The sequence below is a fragment of the Brachyistius frenatus genome, unplaced genomic scaffold, assembly GCF_029030835.1.
Source record: "Brachyistius frenatus isolate BFR_SWC_R1_liver_20210118 unplaced genomic scaffold, ASM2903083v1 Contig_4, whole genome shotgun sequence".
Taxonomy (NCBI): Eukaryota; Metazoa; Chordata; class Actinopteri; family Embiotocidae; genus Brachyistius; species Brachyistius frenatus.
In genome coordinates, this window is record NW_027210603.1 from 7,329,541 (window position 1) to 7,355,907 (window position 26,367).

Genomic DNA, 26,367 nt, shown 5'->3' on the forward strand with positions numbered 1-26,367 from the left:
CAACACAGAGTTGAACCGTGACGTTCTGAGGGAAAACATTCAGTGCAAGCAACCTGAACTGTGGTGCCATGGCAACAGGGTTCTACAACATTACAACATACCCCAGTTTCTAACCAACAACAACACAAAATCGTTGCTCAACATCTCGCTTCCTGCCGGACTTTAACTTGCTGTTACTTCTTTCTATTGACATTTGACATACATTTTGATGTGCACTCTCTGCTCCAATTCGGGTCCATGGTGAAATTACAAATGCACACATGCCACTGGTTACAAAAACGGATGTAAGACGGGTGCTGATGTTGATGAAGTGATGCAATTTTGAATAATGAATCACTAAGGTTAATGCTTACTCCTGCTTCATATGCATTACTGTACTGCACTTTGTTAGTTTAGTTGGGGTTCAGATGTAGAGATAAAGCTGTATAAATATACAAAATAAAAAAAAACACACCAGAGACTCATTATTATGTAAAGCAGTGAGTGACAATACATCTGAAATGACCACTGTTGAATAAACAAGTCTATGCCCCATAACTCAGCATATACCTGAAGGTGATGCATGTAGGGAATATTGGAAACAGATGGCACTTTTTCAAAACATGTGTTGTTTATTTTCTAAAGCACACATCCAGTATCTAGATGAATGAATAAAAGAACTCCAGTACACTGAATAATAGAACAACTATCAGCAGGCATGGCTAATGAACCTTCCACTGTCCCAAGGCCAGAAGCCAACAGGACAAACACATCTGTCAGACTGAGAGGAGAAGGGTCTGTTTTCATATATAAAAGTAGTATAACAAAGCATTTTTTGAAATAATAAAGAAAAGAGCGAAACTGAAACAAAAAGTTTAAGCAGGCATCTTAAAAAAAAAAAAAATTATATGCTTCAACAGAAGACGAACATAAATATCCACGTATTAAAAATGAATGGGCCAAAAATCTCCTAAAGCCCAATGGGGAGCTAGAGAGAGCAGCAACTTTTATGTCATCAATACTTCAAAAATATGTATCTTACAGTATTTTTATTTTCTCAGTGTCTTTATACAGAGTATATTCATATAGTTTCAGCTGACTATTTTCACATTCTCACCACAGAGTAACAAGTGCTTTGAGTAAAACATTTGGAGAAAAAAAATCATGCACCTTTAATAGTTTTCGTTGGCCTATAAAAAACGGGAATGTTCAAGGCGACAAAAAAAAAAAAAAAAAAATCTTCGTCAGATACTTTTGTTCCAAGTCATTTCAAGTTCCACTTTCTTATACTGTCTGACTAATCAGATCATGCCTACATAAGCTTTACAGTGTGGAGAAAGCAACACAAAACCTTACAGGGCAGGCAAGCGTCTCAAAAGAAAGGCTCCTAAACTCATGAGTCCACAGAGGAAAGGCAGGCATTCTCCACTAAATTATAAAACCCCCACATGTATAAAAATGTTCTCACACAATGTCAGCATGTTGCTGTAGTTGTGTTGACAGGTGATGCTTGTGAAAGTCAAACAGCAGGTCCTTGGAGAAGAGGGTTGTTTTTCCCACAACAACTCTTATTGGCTTCTTTCAGGCCATAATTCGTCAGGTTATGATATCCGATACTCTGCCCTGGTTGTGTCCTTCCCCCCTGGGACTGGCTGCTAGGGTTGTTCATGTGCACCACTGTGAAAGGGAGAGGAGAATGACAGACAGGGCTGGTTTGAGAAGCGCAGGGGGGGGTGCAACGAGAGAACGCGCCTCCTCTGTACTGCACGAATGGCAACCGATCCTGAGATAGCAGGAGTCTGATACAAAAACACACCACAAAAGGCACTTTATAAAATGACAGTGCTTCTGTTCTAAGGAAATTCAAGTTGACAGAGTTAAAGAGAGAGTCAGAGAGCAACTTCCCAAAAACATTCTCTTCAGTGTGAGACTAAAGCAAAATATGGTTTTGTTTTAACAATCAATCAAAGCACAAATTCACTACTCAAGTCTCTCATGACCGCCTTGATTCGTCCCCAGAGGCATCCGGGTCCAGCACGGTGAAAGAACAAAAAAATTAAATAAAACCAAAACAAAAACATCACACTACAAATTTGCCACTAAAAAGTATAAAGCCAGAATACAGTTGGGTTGCAGCGGAATTCATGTTTGCGGGCTTGGTGGCTGCGAGCAGACTTAACGCAGCCCATGTAAGGGTCCATTCCTCACATGTCTACCATGGAGCGTGCATCATGTTGATGCCTGCCTGTGGTTTATAGGAGTGTCCATCCGCCTCTCCCGACCCCCGCCGCAGCCCCGCCCAGCCTCCCCCCCCAGCCCTGCCCCCGTTCACCGCTCTCAGTCATCGTCCCCTCCTCCATAGAGGTCAGCCAGCTTCTTGAAGCGGGGGCCCCAGTCGTTGAGGTAGTCATAGTCCTGGTCCCCTGAGCTGGTGGAGTTGAGTGAACTGACCGAGCCGGCGGTTGAACCGCTGCCCTCGTAGTCGAACACCAGCAGGGAGTCGTAGGGAGGAGCGGTGGGGTCGTTGTCTGCTGCCCTCAGACCCTAAAGGCAGAAAGACAAGACAAAGAGAACTCTCCTTCTGAGTGACAGTATTTCCTCTTCTGTGGGGTTTGTAGTAGTAAACCTGGATTTAGGCCAATTGTTGGTGTTAACCGACAACATAATGAAGGAGGTGATTTTAACATGGTAACACGTCCACTGTGTAAGACTGTAAATATTGCATATACACCCCCTTATTTGGCTCACACACCGATTTAAATGTTCCATCATAGCCTGAATGCTGTTTCAGAGCCAGACACTGAGTAGTATACAGGGAACAAATGTTTCAACCAGCGCCCGTGATGATAGGAATACATTTCTGGACAAAAGTGAATTTATTCTTCAGATATTTAAAGATAAATAAAACGAAATAAACTTTGATGAGAAAAGATTGTGTGGTGTGAACCCTTTGTACAACTCACATCAATGAGACTGAAAGTCATTAATAGTGTCAGCAATGCATTAAAGTCTATCTTATAACCACAAAGAGTGTATCACCAGAAAGTCAATGTTACCTCAAACGAATTTTGAAAAATGGTTTCAGTCTTCAACCTACGTCATTGATGAAGTCGCCAATGTCTCCAGGGTGGGGCAGACTGGGTCTGACGGGGTACTGCGACTCAGCAATCACAGGCCTCTCATCCACCCTGCGCACCCCCGTCGGCTTATTGATGATGTGGTCCAGAGACTCCGGCTGCTGCAACTGGCTCAAGTCGTAGTCCTGTGGATTAAGGCCATGGAGACGAAGTTAAAAGTCAGTTGGGCAATGTAGATTAGAATCATCGTGATCTAATTGTCAGCTGTTTTTAACCTGTTTCTCCAACTGCAGAGGACGGCGTTTGGGATCAGGTTCATTTTACCACTATTCTTGGGTCAGGTTTCATTGTTCGCCATCAAACACTGTCAGACTTTGATGTATGTTCCAGTTAAATCTGTGAGGGCTCACGACTGATCCGCAGTAAAACTGCGCTACTGGGCTTTCTAATGTCTGAGCTCTTTAATAAATCTGCAGTTCTGCAGACCTTATCAGTGTACCACATCCAGACTACATAAGATAACCTGGAAAAATGCTTCATATTTACAGGTAATAGCACAATATGCACAACATCAGACGTCCATAAAAGTGTGATGTTGGAATATCAATGTTATTCTAGCTGTGAGAAGCTCCCCAATTTCTTTTCTGCAGTGCATCGTGAGAACTGTGCACTCATACATTGACTCATATTTAGTGTGTACTCTGTCTGATATAAGTATAATTCATTCTAAATGTTGTCATTATTTCAGTGTGAACTCACTATGGACTAAAAAAGACAAATTAGAATTAGCAAGTAACATGGATTTGGGAAACACAAAGCTTGAGGGAATTACCCACAATTCATAGTGCCAAAATATGACTGAAAACATTGAAATAGCTCCCAAGAACACATTTATGTACAAATAGTAGCAGTCATTTAATCAAGCATGGCTGATAACCTGCTATTTATTGTCGGGTCTTATTAAATTTATAAGTATAGACAACAAACACTACAGACTTGGTTGTCAGATTGCTCTTAAAATTAAAGTCTCTGTTTAGTTTCTTTTGGCGACACATCTGACAATAAGCAATAATTGTAGCGATGTTTTTGACTTAACTTCCCAGAGCCAAAGAGTGACGTCTGTTTGCCATTAGTCAGTTGAGGAGCGAGTTGAAGAGCGAGCCTGCTGCATTAGCTCCACCTACACTCTCTGGCGGAACAACCTCTGCTGGGTGATGGAAAATGTGTCAACTAACTTTACATAGTTTGTAATTTTTCCCCACAATGTCACCACAGACATTCGTAATACTGCAAATCATAGGGCCCAGGCTCAGTAATCATTGTGTTGCCTCATTCGGCAGTAGGTACTGCTGAAAAGACACTGACTTAAATGCAACTCATTTTTACTTAAAACCTTGTGCACCCCTCTGCATCATCTGCTCTCATCAAGCAGGTGATGTCTTTAGCGAGTTAATCTGCTCAGTCTTGTTTTCTCAGAAACAGAAACCCTCTGTTTGCAATACTTTGGGAGCTAATTATTCTGAGTGCACTATGTTTGTCGTTTAATTTGTATGTATTGCTGACTTCTGTGATTCTAAATTAAATGATGCTCTTTAGATTAATTTGTGATGAATAAAAACCTTTTAAAAAGTAATTTATAAAAGTTAATGTTGAGCTATAAATGTAAATAACAGGTTGTTGGGTTCTCTTAGCTGCTCTCCTGCAGATGATGAATAAATGCTCCCACTAACCCCTCATACAGGTGTTTCAGAGTGAAAATATGCCTCTACAGACCGCAGCCTTCTGATATTGGAGTGTTTATGGTCGAGATGCCTGGTGTGTGTGGGTGGTGTAAAATAGCAAGTATCAAAAGAGGCATGAATAATAATATATTTCTGAATTAATGAAAACTGTTGGAGCTGTTGTTGGAAAGGTTTTTACTTTATTCAAGATCAGAAAAGAAGAGGTGATGCTGAGCAGTAGATATTTCACAGTTTCTGGGCAGAAAAAGGAGTCATCATGCAGAATGACTGCAACTGTGTGTGGAATTCAAGCTGTTTTTTTTTTTTTTTTTTTTTAAGCAGCAGAGTTTGTTTTTAGGGCAGACTGTACCCTGAAAACACATTTGTCAGAGAAAAAACATTTTGGAAAAGTATATTTTGTTCTCCACAGAGTTGATATGAATTTTGTTCACGGTTAATTTTATGATTCTGGTAGACGGACTGATCTTCTGTTTTCTCTCACTTTCACAGATTTTTCCTTTTATCTACAGGAAGGACCTATTTGTTGACCTTTGAAAAAGAAAGAAGTCGTGTCACCCATTTTTATACAAATATCTGGGGGTTTGTACTGATGTGAATTTGAACATGTCAGAAAATGTTAATGTTTTTGAAAAGGTACATGTCAGGTGTTTTTATCCCCCTTCAAGAATTCCACAGGAAGCTTTCATATGTTAGTGCCTTTTGTATGTCGGAACCTATTGTATGCTGTTGCAAGCTGGGGTTACAGCACTACTGCCAACGAGGAACAGGATTGAGACATTGTTTTGAAAGGATTGTTCTATAATTAGTTTGACTTCTGACTCATGAGCACATGTTTTTGAGAGAAAAGCCGTGACGAGTGTTCAAACTGTACTTCTGTTTGAAGGTTTTAGTAGTCTCAAAGTGTTTTGATTAATGGATGCAAACATGCTCCAGTGAGCAATTTAAAAAGACTTTTAGGCTTACTGCGGTGAAATATTTCCATGATGTTCCTTGATCTTTTTGAGGTCCTGTTCTAACAATGGTTTATTTTTGTTTTCACTCATATTTATTGCCTTGTTTAAAGGACCAGTGTGTAGGATTTTGGGGGATCTATTGGCAGAAATATAATTCAATGCTGATAATTATGTTTTTATAAGTGTATGATCACCTGAAATGAAGAGTGTTTTTGTTACCTGAGAATGTGTCCTTTGTATGTACATGAGGAGCTTTTTCACAGCTCTTTCACAGAGCCCACCATGTTTCTAAATGAACTCAGGGACAAACTAAACACGGACTCCAGAAAGGGCCTTTCATATTTTTGCCACCGTACATTCTTGTACACAGTTTGAGGCAAAATGATGCTACTTGGAAGGGTTAGATGCCACTAAATTATCCACACTGCTCCTTTAAAGCGGTTTTTAACAGATATTTTAACATGCCAGAGCAGAAAAAGCACAGGTGTATGGTATTAATGATGACGGCATTCCACATAATGGAATTACTGATTGTAACTGTGCTTCTTAAGCTACTATAAGTCAAAATGTCCCGTATGAAAAACATCCTCTATTTATTTAGCAAGCATTCAGAAATGCCTGGATTCATTCAAAACAACCAGCAATCTTCAACTGTGAGAACTATTTTCTGACAAAAACAGCAATCAGTAATTATTCAAAATAATCATGAGCAGAAGTTGCTAAATTAATTGAAAATGATATTATTTAATACATTTGTCCATTTATTTTTATGACTTTATGTAATACTTGTTAGTTTGACTTGTGCCTCTATTGTTACTTGTCACTATAGTTTAGTGACCAAACTAATTTCCCTGATGGTGAGCAATAAAGTTATCTAATCTTATCTATCAATAAATTCCAGACTTTCTGTAAGAGACATTCAATACTGAATTTTAACTGAATGGTATGTTTGTTTGTGTTTCATTTCTCAAAGACTCCACTGCCGACTTTTAACTTTTTGTGACTTTCATTGATTACATATGCATTTACGATACCTGGTCCTCCTCTCCTCCTCCCTCCTCATCGTACTTGAGGATGTTGTCTCTGACATCATCCTCAGGGTCGATCAGCAAGGGCTTTGCCTGCCGCTCCTTTTCCCTGCGCTTCATCCACACCACAAACAACAGAACCATGCCTGCCAAAAGAGAGGCAAAACAATCTGAAGTTGTTTTTTAAGACCATTGTGTCATTTTGCAAGATGTTCTCATGAAACTGTTTGGTCATGCTGATAAGATCGGATGGCATTCAGGTTTGGTCCTTCCACTTTGTTGTACTCACTTAGTAGTATGATGATGCAGATAAGTATAGCGATGATGGCCCCGGTGCCGAGGCCAGCAGCTGCTACCGCCCCCGTGGCGCTACAGTCCCCGTTATTGTCGCAGGGACACACTTTGACCCTGATTACAGAGCGGTTGGACAGAGGAGGATTCCCCGAGTCCGACACAATGATGGGGATCTCGTACACAGCGGCCTCCAAGTAAGGAATCCTTAACCTCAGCTGAGCATAGTCACCTGCAGAATGGGAGTTAAATAGTTTCACAGATGGAGAGAAAATAGTGGAAAGTGGGAAAACATTTCAAGATGGAGAGGAGTGAGTGGGAGGGGAAAAGACATGGAGGAGAAAAAGAAGGGGAAAATGAGATTAGACAATGTACTGCGGAGAAATGACATTTTGTTTACTGCAGGATATCATGTCATCATGTGTGTAGGTATGAGTGAATGACGTACCAAATCAAACCTGCAACCAAAAAAACTGCACAGCAATCATTCTGACATGTATGCATGCGAGGTGGCGTAAAAGATATAAATTTATATATAAAACTACAATGTGTAACCTTCAGCATGCATTTATCACTCAGTGATGCTAAGACAAGAGCTTCAGTGGGAGTAGAATCCAGGTATGTGATCAGATTTGTCCTCAAGACAACTGCTGTGATACATCCATCTAGGTGGATTAGGTGACGGATCGGTTGCTCGGGGGACAGAGAGATGAATGGATCTCATTTGTCACGAACGATAGATCGTACGTCAACACTGGATGGCACCCGTGTCTCTCACTGCGAGCTTTGTGAGACATTTTGTTAACTTTTCTCTCACAGCTTGAAGCAAACCCGGTCCCCTGATTCATGTTGCCAGCCTTTCTGCAGGGAGGTTTTGCCCCCTCATCAAGTTTATGGTTTAATTCAGTCGGGGATGCAGAACGGTCATCTTTCTTTATTGCATACACCTTAAATTTTACCTTGCAAGGGTCTATTCCCTGAGACCTAACTGTAATAAACACAATGTACAGCATTCGATTACCACTCAGTCGGGAAATGGTCCAGTTGCGTCGAACGCTGGCAGGAAAGGAAGGCAGCTCAAAGACAAACGGCCCAACGTTGGGGTCTGCATCAGCATCCGAAGCTGTGATGTTGATCCGAGAGTTGGGGCGTGCACGCTCGCATACTTGGGCCTCCCGGGGTATCAGCACCGGCGGGTTGTCATTCACATCGATCAGGTAGATCTGGAGGGTTCCTGTCCCGCTGGCTTGAGGCGAGCCTGAGGGCAGGTGAGAAGAAAGAAAAGAGAAAAAGAGATCAAAAGAGGAGATAGTGAGATAAAAAACATACAGGAGTGAGGCAGAGGAGGAAAGATGAAATGATTGGAGACGGAGAAAGAAGCGAGATAGAGAGTTTAAAGACAGTGATGAGAAAGCTACAGAAGATGGCAAAACAATCCTTCCATTTCAATAAAAAATGTTCTCCCTGATTTATGTGTGGAACAGAGAAAATAAGATGCACAGGCAACAACACAACTGGTAAGAAAAAGTCTTTGTTTACTGAGTGGCTGAAAGTGGAGGAACAATATTGTGTACGTTTGTAGTGGAGAATTCACACAAAACAGAGTGAATGAAAGGACACATACATTTTTTAGTTTTTGTGTTTAGAACGGCCTGCTTTCTGAAAAGGCTGAGGCGATACAACACTCACGTAAAGATTGCTTTTTTCTGCACTCTGCAAAGCCTAAGGGGAAATGACTCAAACACTAACCCTTCACTTCAACCTCATCATAACTTATTCAGGCCTTCTTCTGATTGCTGGACAAGAACAGAACTAAATCAGGCTTGAAGAAACACTTTTGATGTAAGTACTGTTAACAGCAAAACCCTTTAATGTGCTTTGATTACAGAACACACCATAACTGGAGTGATCTTTTACTGACTGACACATTATTTTCCTGCCACTCTTTCTACTGATTCTGTTCAACATAATGCTGGGAACAAGTGCCTTATTTTTTTTGAAGTTGCACTGCTTGTTTTCAAATAGCCAAGTAATCCTGAAGTTGTGTTGCTGGTCTGTCTCAAGTCGTTCCAACTTCAAAACAAGTGAAAATGTGTGCAACTAGGTTAAATATTTAACTCTTGGACTTAAAATGGTAAACTGGTGTCTTTAAAAAAAAAACGCACACAGAGTATCTCAGTATTTTTGTTGATGACAATACACTCGTGACTCAAAAATATCTAAAGGCCCTCAATTTTTTTTTTTTTTTTTTCACATTCTATCACTTTCATTTGTGATATGAAAACAAACTTTACCAAAGTTTGAACCACTTTTCTCTGCTGTCCTGTCTGGGTTCATCTCTTCAGGATACAATGTTTACATGCAAATACACAAAAATGGGATCACAACCGGGATAGTATCCATCCATGTAAACACATTCAATGAAGCAGATAATGTGACGTTTTGAAAGTTTTCGCTCTTATATTTGATGTCATTGAGAAATATCTAACCCGTGAACTTTACCAGAGCTTAAAGAAATTTAAGCACTGACAGAAATCTGGGCAGCGTGTGAGTTGTACAAAACCGATAAGCTTAAGACTCATTAATGATAATCTCCCTCATTTCAAAGTGTTTGTTTTCACTGGGATGTGGTTCAAATGAGTGACAGAGACATATGGACAGAGTTAAAATGATAAATAGACTCCAGTGTGAAACAGCAACAGATTTATTTTTTATTTTTTTGCTGGTATGGAAAAATCTAGATAAATCTTTCAAATAAAATCAGCAGATATGATCAAATGATAATTTTTTTCCACTTATATACTTAAGTAAAATTTTCAAGATACTTATTTCCATTTCTAGCTGCATTATACTTCCACTCTTCTACATTTCAAAGGGGAATATTGTCCTTTGGGCTTCACTATATATATTGCTGCTGCTATAACTACTTGGTATACTACTAATTACTTTGAACATTCAGATTTTAAACAGAAAACATTGTTGCTTTGAATATATGATCATTTCTTAAAGTAGTTTATGATGCGCAGCTAAGAGTTAGCTTCACCTGAACCACTTACTGGATCAAGTCATACTGATTAAATTAGTATTATAATATTTACTGCATATCGTGCTTTATAAACTTTTGTGTATTGTAATAAGGATTTATTCTACAATACATGTCATAGTACAGCAAAAGTATGCAAGTGGCATATGAAATAATCAAAATGCTGAATATGAAGAATGATAATAATACAATGATAATAATACATTAATTGGAAATAACAATAACCAGTAATAATTTGCCAAATATGTAATAGTAAAGTGAGTCATTTTAAAAGGGTCTTATTCTATATTTTGCTGACGGTACTGTAGTTTCACTGTAAGATGCAGGATATTCACTTGCAGTTAAATAATATTATACTGCAGTTTTAACGATTTTACTTGAGCAAAGGAACACAGACTTACACTCTTCAGTGATGCTATACTTATCATAACACCACAACCCTATACGGCAGATGAATAAACTATATGCGTTCTGGTGAACAAACAGTGACATATTGTGGCCTTGATATTCAGTTGATGACTCTCTGCACACAAACTGTCAGCAAGCTGAACTAAATTACAGATGAGAAGCAGCATAGACCGAGTTTACCCAAGTAGCTCATCAGTGTTGTATTTCAACTTTTTTTCTCTATCAGACAGTAACTTGGCGCATCAACTATGTAAAGGTCTGTTGCCCCGGGCCCCAAGGCCCATCGACCGTCTTGTCAGTTATGATTGGCTGGGTGCTTTGTTGCTTCTTACGCTTCGCTTGAGTAGAATAAGTAAAGAGAATTTCAATCAAAGTGGAATATATCCCCTTGTTGACACTGGGCTCCAGAATCAATAAGCAGTCAACACTTTGAGCTTAAGTTGGTGTGCTTCAGGGCAACCAATCCCTCATTTCTCACTGGAGTAAAAACACCTGGGTCCCTCCTACTTACACACACAGCAAGCATCTCTATTTGTAGCGCTTCAGTTCTTTATCTTCGTACATTGTTGCAGCAGCCGAGGCTGATACTTAAGACCTTCAGATATTATTCTTTTCTTTTTTCTGTCAGAGACAGGCCAATGAAGGTTGCAGTAGTTTTATATACAGTATACAATACAGTATATGACTAACATGTCACAATTATTCACAGTTTACCCACATTGTATTCATGGAGGGTATCTGGCAGCAAAGTAGTGAGTGTAGGATGTATTAAACACAATAAACTCCTTGCAAAAAAATCCACCAGTGTTGGCTTGTTTCCGTGTATCTTTGGTCCGTAAAATGATTTTCACAATAAGCAAAATAGGAGGTCTTCCTCAGCACTGCTATAATGAGTTTAGTGGAGCTTATATCATTTTGTGTATCTCGTCTTATGTCGACCTACAGTATATAAAATGTAATTGAAGCCTTTATCAAACACAGAAAGTGCTTGTAGTACTTTTCTTTAAAATTGAGATGAGAGGTAATGAGTGAAGTAAATGGCTTATAGGGTATATATTCATCACGCTTACAATTTTGTCATTGTGATTGTCTACATTGTTTTACTATGCTCTATTGTGTACAAACAGTTGCTCTTCCTTCCTTGCTTCTTATCTTTCTTTGCCTGATCAAGGTTTGTTGAGAATTTCTTTCCTTAGCTAAACCGAGAGTGCTTTGCAGATTGTGAAACCACCAGAGGCAAAGCTGTGATATTGGGTTATGCAAATAAAATTGACCTGACTTGATTCTGATGGCTGCTTGTCGATCTTTACAGGCAACTACCACGTCTCTGCACTCACCCAACACTGTTTATGTCAAGAGAGACATCTCTCCGAAAGGTACAGATCCAACTTTAATTCTATCGTAATTATTATACTATAGGATCCCGTTATTTGATTATGCTGCGACTAATAATGACTACTGGTGCATTCATTGCCTGCCTGGACTATAGTACTTTGATTCTGATGAGGAATAATGATGAACACTTTCTACTATTTTGAGTGCATAATTGTGTTCACACTGTCAAGTATGGAAACATACAGTGTACTTTAAGTGGCCAGATGGTGTACTCAAAAAGGTCCAACAATTAAGTGTGAAATGATGGACACTTTCTACACTCAGCAATCAGCAGCACGACAAAAGCTGTAACATGTGGATGGATAAAATGTTCCACTATCATCACGTTGGCATCCTACTGTTATTCAGATCATCACAACATACACAGTCACCCTGACTTACCAGACTTACCATTGTCGAATGCCAGGAATGTTGCCTCATACACGTTGTTTTTGACATATATGGACTCTCGGTCCAGCAGGGCCATGGTGGTGATCTGACCGTTGGTCCTGTTAATCTTCAGCCAGTTCGCTGGGTCTGACAGCTTCGAGTACCTGCACGTGTAGACAGAAACACAGTGAGAAATACAGATAACGTGTTTAAATTCAAAGGCACTTACAGTACATATTTTACATAATGACTGTCCCAGTCTCCAATTAGTTGAACGTCAGCAGCTCTGAATCTTCTATTTGTTGATGTAAAATACCCTTATCAGGTTGAATGTTCATTACCAGAATAAGCAATACCAGCCAAGCACCTCTGAGATATTACAGTGACATGGAGAGTGGAACATATGTTCTCCGAGCTTATCATAGCAGCAGCTCATTAGCACGAAAACCGATGAAAACCCGAATCTATATGCAGCACAGCCATGCAGGGCTTTTAACAACTTCACTGGTCTTTGTACCCACACATCCGCCACAACAACTCTCATTGGCGTCACCAGTTGATAAATTCGCAAAGCTGACATCGATAAGAAGCTCGGGTGGAGGAGGTGGAGGTGTAATGGGGACATCAATGTAATTGTGGACACGGAGAAGTTCACCAGGTAGATGGTCAGTGTGTCACCGTAATGACAGGAAACAGGGTGAGACACACCGGCAGAGAAAGAGAGATCAGAGACGTGTTTCTGTGTAAGCATGCATTGTGATGAGGGTGAAACGGGGCTTAATTAAAGGAGTGTGTTTCAGGCTGTCAGAAAATAATTCCTCCTCCATCTACACACACACACACACACACACACACACACACACACACACACACACACACACACACACACACACACACACACACACACACACACACACACACACACACACACACACACACACACACACACACACACACACACTCTCTCTCTTCTGGACTTATACGCACAGCAAACACCCGAATGACAGTGACAGACAAGAACACCCATTATCATTGTGTTTTTACAGTTTACTTCTTGAAAAAATAAACAGATAGAGCCAAATATAATTTCCAGTTAAAGAACTTGCCATGCTGTGTTAGTCAAGGTGTGATGTTGCACTTCAGGCTAGATTTTGGTATTTGCATGGCATGCCTGGCAGTTTCATCTCCTTCCTGTGCCAACAAGATGTCATCTCCTGCTGTGATCATTTGCAGCTAGTGTAGCGACATGTCTTTCTGTACTTCTGAGGACTTCTTTTCTGACAAGAATCATAAGCTCTAACCTTTAATGTTCAGTTTTGGGTCCTAGAGACCTTGCGCCCTCTTTGATCATGATACAAATATATGTACAGTAAGATAGCTTTAATTGAGTATAATTATGACTTTTTCAAATTTTAAAAGAATTACTAACAATCTTTGCAACAGAAAGAGACATCTTAATTCTCTGTGAGGTCTCACAGAACCCAGCTGTAAAACATGGTTAAATAATACATATTTCCATACCCTCTATATCTGTGATTGGTGTTGGCAGTACTTTTTATGTGGCTTTACACTTTCTAAAATACTAAATATACTGCGATTTGGGATTTCCGTCATTGAACAATTTGTTCATAAAAGGTCTGACAGGGAGCCTGCATTTAAGTCGTGTTGAGGATTGCAGAATGTTGCAGAATAGGCATTTTAGGATCCACGGTGTTTTGAATATAAATCTGCACATATGACTACAAATCAGCATATCTTTACCTGGGCTGCTTAATTTCAAAAATTATTTTTTAATCTGTCTCTGGTGAGTAACTAACCTCATAGAAGTGCAGTTCTAAATTGCTGCAGTATACTTTTAATTCTACACCAAAACTCTATAAAGTATGGCATTTATATGTGAAAACCCACTAACATGACCTCACATCAACAAAAATGTCCCCACTCTGCAGGACTAATATTCAAACCCAAAACATGAAAAAGAAACACACACGCACACACACACACATTAATTTGGTTTTGCTGCCACTTAAATCACATCAAACAGTAAAATCATCTGGCAAACATGCTTCGCCTCACATCATCTTTTCTTTGCTTTCCTCCAGAGAGAGAAAAAAGGCAAGAAATTCAGAGAAAAGCAAAACAAAAAAAACAAGCTGGCTCCTCTCCAAACCACTGCTCACACACAGGCCTTTCAGTCATGCTCTGCGGGTGTGCATGTTGGTGTGCTTCTGCTGTATGAGTCTACATTTGTGTATTTATGTGTGTTTTGTGTGTATATTGTTCGGGGGTTCAAGCGAGGTCACCTAAAGAGAATACAGAGGCAGCAGCAGCAGAGACGAGGCTGTCGTGAGCTGGGCGCCTGCCGGTATGCCGCTGACGAGTAGTCAGCAACTCTGAGCTCTCATCAATAACAGACACGTGGACCGACAGAAAGAAAGTGACAGGGTCAACGGGAGCGAGTGGGAGGGAGGGATGACAGAAAAGGGTGTAAAAGAGGAGTTACTTCTTTCAAAGGGCAGAGGAGCTCGGCCGACTTGGTTTGCATGACATGTCTTTTTGGAAGAAGAAACCTGAGATGTGAATATCGCTTTCTCTTGTGTATGGAGTGTATATATGAGAATACCTCTCACTACCTCCCTCACCATCAATTCAGTAACATTTCCACTGGGTTTATCAGTGGAAGTGGCTGCCTCACTGACATTAAAAAAAATCAATCTCTCTCGTTGGAGCTGGCGATGGAGTGGAAAGTTGTCACTGGATCTTTGTGGGCATGTGGGAGTTTCTGTCACATAGGGTCGATGCCTGGTTGGCGTAGCGCCCGCTCTGTATCATCCCAGTTAGGAGGCACGGAGGGAAGGATCAATGAGGAGGAAGGATAGGGATCTAAGGAGGGCAGACAGACAGTGTCCAACTCATTACAGAGTGACCTCTCCACACCAGTCGCCTGGCAACAGGGAGGTAACTGGGATGTGGGCGGAGGGTCAGTTGAGAATGTCACAGAAGAGACATAAACTGTGGCGAAAAACGCTCTGCTCTGATTAAACACTGGCGACTCTTAACATTCAGAGGAACATACATACGTGGGGTGAACAAAATATTTTATATACATTGCTGTACATGAATATCAAGTATTCTCTGGTCTTCTGAGGAATGCTAGTTCTCCTTTCTATAGTACAAAAGTGTATATTAGACTTGTTTTTGGCAGGTGGCTAGGAATACAGCCTCAAATATACGCTGATGAGGCTCCATATCGTTTGGAAGCTGCTAATGTCACTTTTTTAGTAACATTTGTTTTTTTCTGTTATTGTGGGTTTAAAGATTTTTTTTTTTTTTTTTCAGGATTTCAGCCTTTTAAGATAAAAAAATTTCATTATGTGGTGTTCTTTAAAGTTCTGTACCTGACAATCTGGTGGATGAAATGATCAGGGTCTTGGGCAGCAAACACTGTTAGAGTGGTCCCTGCTGGGACACCCTCCTCAAAACGGATCATCTTGGGGTTGACAGGGAAGACGGGTGGCTCATTCACGTCCTGAACAGAGATGGTGACTCCTGCTGTGGACTGAAGCGAGGACTGGATGCCGCTGGCCAAGTGGGCCTGGTTGGACACTACCACGGTCAGCATGAAGGCGCGATTCATCTCAAAATCCACAGGCTAGATAAAACGACAGGATTGAGGAGAGATGATGAGATTTAAAAGGGAAAATAAGCATCGCTGATTACAGAATTAGTTCTAACTGTGTTCCAATTTGAGAAATGACATATAATTCAGAGAAAACAATGTGAGACCAAAGTACTCAGCCATCAACATCTGGCACTTCACAGCAGGTGGAAACATTCAAGATGCAGTGCTGAATAATAATGGAAAACAACTGCCTGCTCTCATTTTGAAAGAACTAAGTATCGGGCAGTCAGTGCATTAATCAGGACTGCGTGGAGAGAGAGCAGCTTCATTTTTTACCTTGACCACTGTCAGCATGCCCTCATTTGTGATGGGATTGGTGCGGATGATGAAGTGTCCAGAGGGGTCTCCACTGACAATGCGATACACCGCGTTCCAGTTGGGGCTATGGGGTTGATCTCTGTCAACCACGGTCAGGTTGGTCACCACCACATTCACCTTATTTTCTGGGACCTCCCCAGAAAACTACAGAGGAAGAGGAGAAAGAGGATGAGGAGGAGGAGGATGAGGAGGAGGAGGAGGAGGAAGAGGAGGAGACAGAAAATGAGGAGAAGGAGGAGGAGGAAGAGGAAGGAGGGGAAGATGAGAGAGATAACATTATGCTGATGTTGCTCGCACAGTCAGCTAATGCACATTAATAACTTGATTTATTGAGATTTTAAAACATTTGCTTGTGCCATCATCCATCTTTTAGCATTTTAAATAATTGTTATTATGAAAACAAACTGCTTTTGGGGTCATGCCAATAATGCTCATTACATTGAGGCATGAATTGAAAGTGGTAGCAATTCCAAAGAGAGGAGAAGAAGAAAAAAGATGGGACAGATTTATTTAAATGTGGGTATTAGAGAATTATATCTTCTATTATGTTAATACAGTCCCTTATTCCACACCATGTGTGCTTGTATGGAACTCTTTATTTGAACTAATGGATTTGTTCAATTATGTGTTTACCCAAATATAATTTAGATTCCGTGCATTCACCGTATCTCGGTCGTAATAAGCAATTAGATAAGTACTGTAATTAAGGCAACGGTAGGAATAATCTTTGGCTAATGATCTTCATTATTTTGCAATCTGAAACAACTCCCCTCTGAACTAACTCCAGAGGAAACTTAGTGACAGCTGCAGAGCTGGAAGAATAATTTACAGTGCAATGGGATACATGTCCCTCTCTATAGGGATTTATCTGGCTACTGAGGGATGGGCACTCCAAGGTAGTTTCACACACACACACACACACACACACACACACACACACACACACACACACACACACACACACACACACACACACACACACACACACACACACACACACACACACACACACACACACACACACACACACACACACACACACGCAGTACAAAGCTCTCATTGTCACATGATAATCCGTGTTTCCTCTTGTGAAGCGCTAACTTGTTTGTGGTGTGTGTATGTCAGCTGCTGTTCACTTTAATGGCTTCATCATCGTGGGATTGAAGCGGCATCCAAACCACCCGATTCCTCTCTTCCTTTTCCACCCTTCCCCCCGCCCACCCTCCGCGCCTCCTCTTCTTCTGTCCCCCTGCCGGGCTGATAAGCACACAACAAATTAAATATGCACTCTCAGTCCCTGGTGTATGAGCTCCTCCATTTCATTTTCACCCCAAGCTGTAGCATAAACACCACCACAGACCTTCCAAGCTTGTTTGGCCGCCCTGTCAGATGGCCAAATGGAGTATGCTCTCTTGGCATACACAATGGTGCTGACTGTAGAGGAGGGCCCTTCCAAAATGGCCACTCTTTAAAATGCAATGTGGACCCACTGATAAGCCACTAGAGACACAGACTCGGAACCTCTAAAGGAGTTGTCAGGAAAGAAGTTATAACACTTTAGTTTGTCACAAAAGGTCTTGTCAGTACTACCAATTCTGGCATCAAAGGGATTTATGTACAACCTTCACCTGCTTTTCCTGTTTACACATTCATATTTTGTTGACGAACAGTGTGAGCTCCCTCAGCAACATTTGGGAACAATAGTTTTGTAGAGAATCAAAACAACTCCCACACATGTAAGGCTTTTTATATGAAAATTTATGTTTAAATCAACATTATATTATACGAAATCTTTTTTTGTCAAGCTGGGACTTTGTTGTTTTAAAGCGAGACTGTATAACAGCAGCCGCTGTGACTACAAATGACAGTGAAGCAATGGACATGAATGCTACAATGCCTAGAGGTGTTTTCAGAAATTCATAGTTACTGCCTATGCAGTTTACTCACTGTTTTTTAAACTAAGTGATCGCATCACAGTTTCAAAGCACTTCAGAACATACAACTGTAAGTGAATGCATCACTGTTCAAATGACTGAGACGGTCAAAACGTTCAGTTCAGCACAAAACTAAGTCAGTACAAGCAGTGTTTATGAGGCTAATAGCTCAGCAGCATTATTGTCACAACAATCACACTGTGATTCTCATATCTCTCTGTTGTCATAGTCATTCAATAAGCTTTTAACAAGTAAGGTATTGTGTACCTTGGCTCAGCTCACAACAGCTTTCAGTCACCAGCAGAGTCAGTGTTGAGTAGATTCGGGTGCACGTGTACTGAATATGGCTAAAAACATAGCCAAAAAGTGGCATAAGTACAAAACTATCATAACGTTAATGACCTGAATCATTAGTGTCGCTTACACAGTAATATCATAATATTTATTTTTTTGAAAAAAATTGGGCGCACAAGCAATTAATAAAGATGAAGCATCCCAGGCCAACAGCTGTTGTCCGTGGAGACAAAATGACTTTCCTTACGCTTGCTGTCAGCCGCCATTAAAGCATCGTCTCTATATCGCTATACCTTCCTTTTTTTTCTCTAACACTTTTTTTTAGTCTTCAAACATTTGTGCAGCAACTAAGGAAAGGAAATATGTAAGGCTGCATGCACCTTCAATTTCTTTAGAAAGTCCACAGAAGGTGAAATCCACCACCTACTGAAAACTAAGTAAATGAAAATGTTCCATTTTAGATGGCAAAGGTAGAGCTCCGCAATATGACAACTCGTCCTTTCCTTCATGGTGTGCTGAACCTAACGCCAAATAGAGATGAAAACATTATGTGGGACTAAATGACCTAAAGCAGACTCCTAGAGACTAACATCGGTCCACGTAAAAGGGCTGTTATGTCTTCACAACGGTGTGATAAAGACTCAACCCCAGTTTTAATGCTAAAGAGAATATCAAGCCTGCGTCTACTCTACTCTAAACACTAATGAAAGCCACAGCATGGGAAGCAGAGGAAAACGGTGGATGTGGATAATCTCTTACACTCCAACTCTTTCAGTAGTTCAGGAGCCGAAAATCTACAGGTGAATTATCATATATATCAGCCTATTCACGTCTTTCAGCTCGCATGTCTGCAAGTTCATGTTTTCACCACCACAAGTAGCGCTTCTGCTCCTCATCATTGATGAGTTGATGCCAAAGAACTAGAATTAGAGGAGTGTGATACACTTGATTGAATAGTTTGGTTGGACAGACTGTGGCAGTACCATTGTCTTTTATTTTATCACATAACGATGAACATAGCAGTAACATGACACATTCAGGCCCATGCGGTGAAATGAATTAAACATTTGGCTTTTGTTGTTTAAATTAGATGCACTATATCAGCTCGGTTAACACCCCCGCAAGCAATTTCACTTAATTAACATGCTTATGTTTTCCCTGTTCCTCCCACAGAGAGCAATGAATTCTTCTCGCGTCTGTCATACACAAATAATTACAAAACTGCTCCAAGTCTCGTTGCTTGTGTGGGAAGCAAAACAAGCAGTAGAGATTGACAAAGCAGAGGAAACGGCATATGGTGGAAAAAAATTATTTGCAGTGGATGTTAATGTGAGATTGTGCGGCTGTTTGAGTGAAGAGTATATAACAATAACCACTTTTCATTCACTTTTACTCATTTGAGTCAACCACCGAAATATGGTGAATTAATCCTTTTTTTTGCAGGGGTGTTGCAAATGAAGGCAGGGAGCACCTTGCGTATGTGTGTGTGTGTGTGTGTGTGTGTGTGTGTGTGTGTGTGTGTGTGTGTGTGTGTGTGTGTGTGTGTGTGTGTGTGTGTGTGTGTGTGTGTGTGTGTGTGTGTGGGTGGGGGGGAGGGGAGGGGGGCTAAAATGATGAGGATGAGAAAAAGTTAAAAGCCAGACTGTGCTCTCCCTCCAGCAAATCAAAACAAATTGAATAACCTGCCATCATTTCTGCCTCCTCCTCCCACTCTATAATTTTTGCGCAGTCTCTAATGAGGTAGTCATGACAAACGTTATCACAGTTTCACTGAGAATATATACAGTATGGATATGCATGTACATATGCTGGTGGGGGGGACCCTGGTCCACAGAGGGGGCTGAGGACCAGTTCTGAGCAGAGCAGCAGCCTTGTTCATTGAGCGCTACCTCTGACAGCTGGGGAGCTCTTATCAGAGCATGCGGCTGGAACTGTACTGGCGCGCATGCTGACAACGGCCCCGCCGAGGAGACAGGGATCACAGTGTGTGACACTGACACACTGCTCGCTCTGCCTCCAAGCTTTTCTGCAAACAGCATCTGTCTCTCTTTGGATTCTTAGAAATTTAAACACTAACATAAAAAGCAGCCACAACCCTACCAGACTGTGGTCAGCATTAGGTTTCTGTTCTTTGGCCAGGCTGAGAATACGGACTACAAGTTGGAGATGAAGAGGCACATTTCCTCATTATTAACCATTCTTTAGGTCATTCTCACTCTCAAACAAAACTCTAAACCAAGCATCTCCGCATCTAACCGCACACAGATCGCTAGAGAAAAGCGGCCCAACTGCCGGTGAAGGAAACTCAGCTTGATTTGTATCTTTTCCTGATTTTTTACATGTTGTGTTTAACACAGTGCTTCTTTATCTTTCACTCATATGTCTGTATTTATCCCACATATTTGTCAGTTGTTGTATTTGCATTCCTCCTCATGTGTTCTCTGCAAACAGGTTTTAACAGAGATAATATTACATGATTGTTGTCTTTGCCATCGACAAGATAATGCATTTTCTCTTATTATCTGAATCCAAGCTTTGATTTTGAGGCCAGTGTATCCTGCTTAATAATAATGTACTATAGCCTTTGCTATTTGGACAATAATAGCTCTATGGAATAGCATGGCAACTAAATAAGCAATTGTTGAAATGATACTTATAGGGTCAAGCCTGAAGGTGAAACTGTTTGGTGCAGTTTAAACATACATTATTTTCTAGTGGTGCTGAGGGCTGAGTGAATTTTGTGAATTTATTTCCGCCCCCTTTCATATAAAAAAAGATGCAATACTATCCTCCAATATCTCAAAATAGTATATCACGTGTACAACAAATATAATAAAATGCTGACAATAATGTTTTGAAATAAAAAGCTGTTAAATAAATATTTCTAGCAAACATCAAATGGCTGAAACAGGAACAGGCTGCAAAGTTTGATGAGAAAATAAGGCACGATACAGAGATAGGACTGTTGTTTTCAGCTTAGGGCCAAAGACAACAAAATTATTTCCACACAAACACTAAACAATAAATCTCTCAAACAACCATCTCCTCCTCTCCCAAAATAAGTTAAACGGCACTTACACATTCCTTTTTAACAGAAAACAATATATATTAAAGAGGAGTCAAAATCAAACTCACTGTCCTGACTGTCAGTTCTGGAGGATTGTCGTTGATGTCAGTAATAGAAATAAGAGCTGTAGCCGTGTTGGAGAGTCCAAAGTTCAGGTTGCCCTCCATGTCGGTGGCCTGGACAATAATAGTGTACTGTGACACTTTCTGTAGAAAGAAGAAGAAAAACAGAAACAGTACTGAGTGATTTCAAATCCTGATACAAACGAACACAGGGCTCACATCAACAAACAGGTATTATTTTCCATATGACAATGACAAAAGGAGTCATAATTAATAAATAAGTGAATGCATGAGTGAAAATTTCTCCAACTTCCAGACATGCATACTTATATTTCCTTTTTTTTTTAATAAGTGAAACACGCGAGTAACTGGAGTGTGTGAGAATACCTTACGTGCTCAATAAAACATAGTGAACAGCACACACGCACAAACACAAACAAATGTACACAAAGTTGCAGAGAGGGAGCAATGTGCTGGTAAAAGGCCCATCCATTATTTCCTAAAAGTCTTGGCTTTGCGCTGTGGGAACAGACTTGGATCATCACTCATTTTAATGGAGGTGCCGTCACATTAAGATGCGCCACGGTGCTTTGGCTAATACCAGGAGGTGAACGGGCCTTATTTAGTGCAGTTACAGTGAGGAGGTGTCGCTCTGGAGTGTACTGCAGTACAGACTGTAATATTACAATGCCATGACCAGAATAAAATTCAAACATTAAGTTTTGTTTGGACACAACTGATGGAAAAAGCATGTAAAACAAAGAAACAGAGAATCCTCATTCCAGTGACGCTGTCCATGGTGCTGAAAGTTCAGCCTATCCCCAGACTCACCACTGGGAAGAGGTCTGTGTGCATGTGTGCGAGTGTGCGTGTATTTTTCCATCTCGACAGTATATAAGCCTCTCTGCTTTGTGGTTTCTTTCTCTTCCCATTAATCCATTTGGCTGAGGCCTCCATTGTGTCAGAGCAAAAAAACAGAGTGAGAGAGAATAGACGTCAAGGACAGGCCACTGTTCGATGCACAGGGCCTACTGCCTTGCTGAACATCCACAATGCATTCTACCGATGCTTGCTTGTTACTCGGCTAACTTTTCCATATTTCGCTGAGGTCACGCTTTATAATGACATGGTGGCAGGTGACACTTGTGCTTGGAGGAAAAAGAACAAATCTGGTCTTGTATTTATTGCCGGGGTACTTAATGCTTACAGTATAGAAGGCAGCTTCTTTGTGGGTTTTTGTTTTTTGAGTCAGGTCTTTTTCCCCTCTGGTTTATTGTATGTTCTTTGTTAACACATTCTGTGCACCTTTTGAAGTCTTGCCATCTTTGTCATTAAATCTTGGTTGCTCAGTATTCTCCTTCTGTCTTTTCTCTTTCTGTCTCTGTACCAGTTTCTGGGTATCTCTACATCCCCCTCTCTCCCTCCCACTCCTTTTTCAGTCGTGAAGGATGCAGTTGATTGTTAGATCAGTCAAAGCATTGAGGCCAGTTAAAACACCTAGCTGGAGTCATTTAGCATCTCTCCAAGTCATTATGAAGAGCATAGACATGTTAATCTGCACCAAACCAACCCTATTAATGAAAACTCAATACTGGCTGCCCTTTATTAGACTCATAATGAAATATCAATACCATCCCCACTCATAGAGCGCTTCAGTAAATAGAGCCTCCACTGAATGTGTCTCTCTGCAGACTCATTTAGATCCAGTCACATACATCAATCTAGAAATAGCACCAGATGGCTGTAGGAAGCTAATAGGCTCGAGCTTTGATGGACGCCTCTTCGTTTGGTCAGGTAAAGAGAAATGAGCGAAGCTGAGCCAGCAGGTGGAGCTCTCACACAATACGGGATGTAGCTGATGCGTCTTACCCTGCAGGGTTATATCACTCATCTGAGAGTAGTTGTGAGTTCATGGTACTTCTAGTGTATACATACACATCCGCTAAAGCTCCAGTGAGTGGGAACAGGTGAAACACTTAGATACACGTGATATAAACACAGCATGTCCACAGGCACACCAAATTCACACACAGCCAAGCACACTCTGCTGTCCAAAAGTGGCTAACCAAACAAGCCAGTAAAAGGCTCTCTAATGAGTCCTATATAGAAGTGATGAACAGAAAATCTTCTTGTTGGATTGGAATTCAGTACTGGCAGGAAGTATACAACCGCTTGTCTCACAACCAACAACAACAGACCTGACTCCCTCATTGCCCTCGAGTGTCACAGACTTAATTTGCAGAATCTGAAAGCCATCAGAGGCCAGAAATACCTGCACACATAGCTCTGCCAACAATAAAAGCCAATCCCTTTTTCACTGGGACCAAATTAGGTAGTTCACCATCCAGGAGACTGAAGAAAGAGAAAGTAAAATGGCTTTAGGCTATCAGTATTAGCTAGTCAACATGTCAAGCCAAGAAGCCAAGAGGACAGGTGGAAAACACTAGCTCCTGCTAAGCAAATGCACTTCAGCTCCAATGGGACTTTGTTAGCAAGAACAAAGCAGGGAAATGATGGTCTGAGCTGGTAAGGCAATGTGGAACAATCAAATGGAGACGAGTGTTTTTTTTTGGCAACACGTGCAGTGGTGAATTCATTGCTGAGTGCGCATTTTCACTCGGCGTGCTGGGAAGGACCACTCAAAGAGGGTAAAGAGGAGGAGACCAGAAGAGTGAAGGACGTGCTCTTTACTTGTGTCGGTTGTGGATTGTGTTCCGGCTTACCGTGCTCCTACTGGCCACGGTCATTAGCTTGTCACTTACAATCTGTCTCAGCTGGCCCAGTGCTCGGTTAAAACTGGAGCAAGCAGCTCCCTTCTTCTTTTGACTACGCTCTCTGTCTGTGACCCTCGGTATCAGTGACCCCTAAGATGCAATTCATTTCAGCTGAAATCATTTCAATTAAATTTACTCGATCTGATTTGATGCTGTTTTATTCCATCCCATTAGATTTTAGTTGAGTTCAGTCCAGTTCAATTTGTTTCAGTTCAGTTACACTTTTTTTTAATTTTTTTTTATTGCCAATGGAAATCTGAGCTATCCATAGTTACAAGTGGAGCTAGGGGAACTCAGTGAAATACAGTCTGCGTCTACACAGTTATTCTCTATTTTTACATCTTTTCCAGATTAGTAAAATATGCAGGAAAGTCTGTTTGGTCTCCATCTTCATCATCTATACCTCTCTTCATCCCTTGCAGGGATGTCTCTCATTGGGTTAAGGACAGAAACAGCTCAACGCTGGTTTGAAGAGAACACAAGCCAGCGGAGACTCACTGTCAGCAGCAGACAGTCTCTGAAAGCTCTCTGAATCCCATTGTAGAGACATTGACTCAGATACGTAGGTAAATCTGAGATATGAACTCTGAATCCACTTGATTAGATACACCTCCACATTTACGCACACAGCTCAGTCACATAATGGATAAATACAAGCTGTGAGTCACAAATGAATAAAGCTTCCAGAGTAAACCATGGGGAATGGGAAAGGGGTTTAATTAATCATCCAACTGAGCATTACAATACAATACTCAAGACATGATTACGCAAATATGAGCATGAACTTGCTGGCTTCCACATGTCACAAACACATGGGAAGGGAAAAGCCAGCCCACAACACACACTTTGTGTTCTACAACAGCAGATCATGTTAAGTGTCTTCTCTCATTAATAAACACAAATAGGAGAGGCAATTTGGTCACGCAAACTAGTTGCAATAGAACAAGAGACCTGTTAACATTCTTACATGTGTTAATTAGCACTAAACACAAAGTAATGTTGAGCTGAGGGTGATGGAAATGTCATTAGTTTGTTAGGCTGACATTTGGCAGACAATTCATCCAAATGTTGTTGAACCATTCCACCAAAAAACACAAATGTCAACATCATGGTAGTGCTTGTAGAAAAGTCAGGATGAAAAATTAGGATACATCATGTTGGAACTATCAATGTCTGATGCACATCCAATAGATGAGATCAGAAAAAACTTTGACCCTCTGGTGGTGCAAGAGGAAATGTCAGGGGATCACTACAGTCATCTATCCTCCTCTGTTGACCAAGAATATCAGCAAAGAATTTCACAGCAATCCATCCAGCAGTTGTCAATGTGTTTCACCAAACTGGTGTATGGAGAGGAAGGCTGAAAAATGAAGCCACTCCTTCAAAAACTGTGGATGACCCCTTTAACGTGAGTCTGACTTTTCCAGGAGAATTGAAAGGTAGCAGTAGATAGGAGGTAAAACATTTTTTTTTTAATATAATCCAATGAAAATGAGAAAAAGGATATTTGGACTTGAAATTAATTAGCTTTTGTTAAAAATCTCTTGCCTGATGTTACTTGAGGAAACAAGTTCTCTAATTTACAGATTACTGTTAAAATTGATCACATTCTGAGGAAATTTTGTTATGCCTTCTAAATAGGGATGTTATGAATATGCTTTAATATATGGGCCATTTGGTACTTTTATTTCCTCTCCTAAATCATATCAGACAGAGCTATTGTTGGTGAATGTGTACATTTTAAAATATGTTATCTGTGCTGTGTTGCTCCTCAGGCACCGTGGGTCTCAGCTCTAGTTCCCTCTCATCTAATTGCAGTCCATCCGTGAGTAGATAAAGACTGAGAGACTGCACTTCTGTGCCTCTTGGCCATTTTGTTTTTGCTTGCTTACATCCATAGTTTTTGTGCCTTGTATGCTATTTTGCCGGACTTAGTCCACAGCTGTCTTGT

General features: G+C 40.7%; 1 protein-coding gene across 2 annotated transcripts in view; it reads right to left on the minus strand.

Annotated features, from left to right (window-relative positions):
* Nucleotides 1-2,296: 2,296 nt before the first annotated feature.
* Nucleotides 2,297-26,367, minus strand: part of cdh4 (cadherin 4, type 1, R-cadherin (retinal)) — a 195,328-nt gene continuing 171,257 nt past the window's right edge. The window contains exons 9-17 of one of the 2 annotated variants that reach the window (XM_069713535.1): nt 21,649-21,786; nt 16,244-16,429; nt 15,684-15,937; nt 12,298-12,449; nt 8,092-8,328; nt 7,069-7,302; nt 6,786-6,925; nt 3,077-3,241; nt 2,297-2,523 (exon numbers count right to left, since the gene is read on the minus strand). In XM_069713535.1, coding sequence (XP_069569636.1) covers nt 2,317-2,523; nt 3,077-3,241; nt 6,786-6,925; nt 7,069-7,302; nt 8,092-8,328; nt 12,298-12,449; nt 15,684-15,937; nt 16,244-16,429; nt 21,649-21,786 — 1,713 coding nt within the window. In that variant the 3' untranslated portion in view covers nt 2,297-2,316. The remainder of the gene's footprint in view (nt 2,524-3,076; nt 3,242-6,785; nt 6,926-7,068; nt 7,303-8,091; nt 8,329-12,297; nt 12,450-15,683; nt 15,938-16,243; nt 16,430-21,648; nt 21,787-26,367) is intronic. The other variant, XM_069713545.1, reaches the window with a different exon arrangement.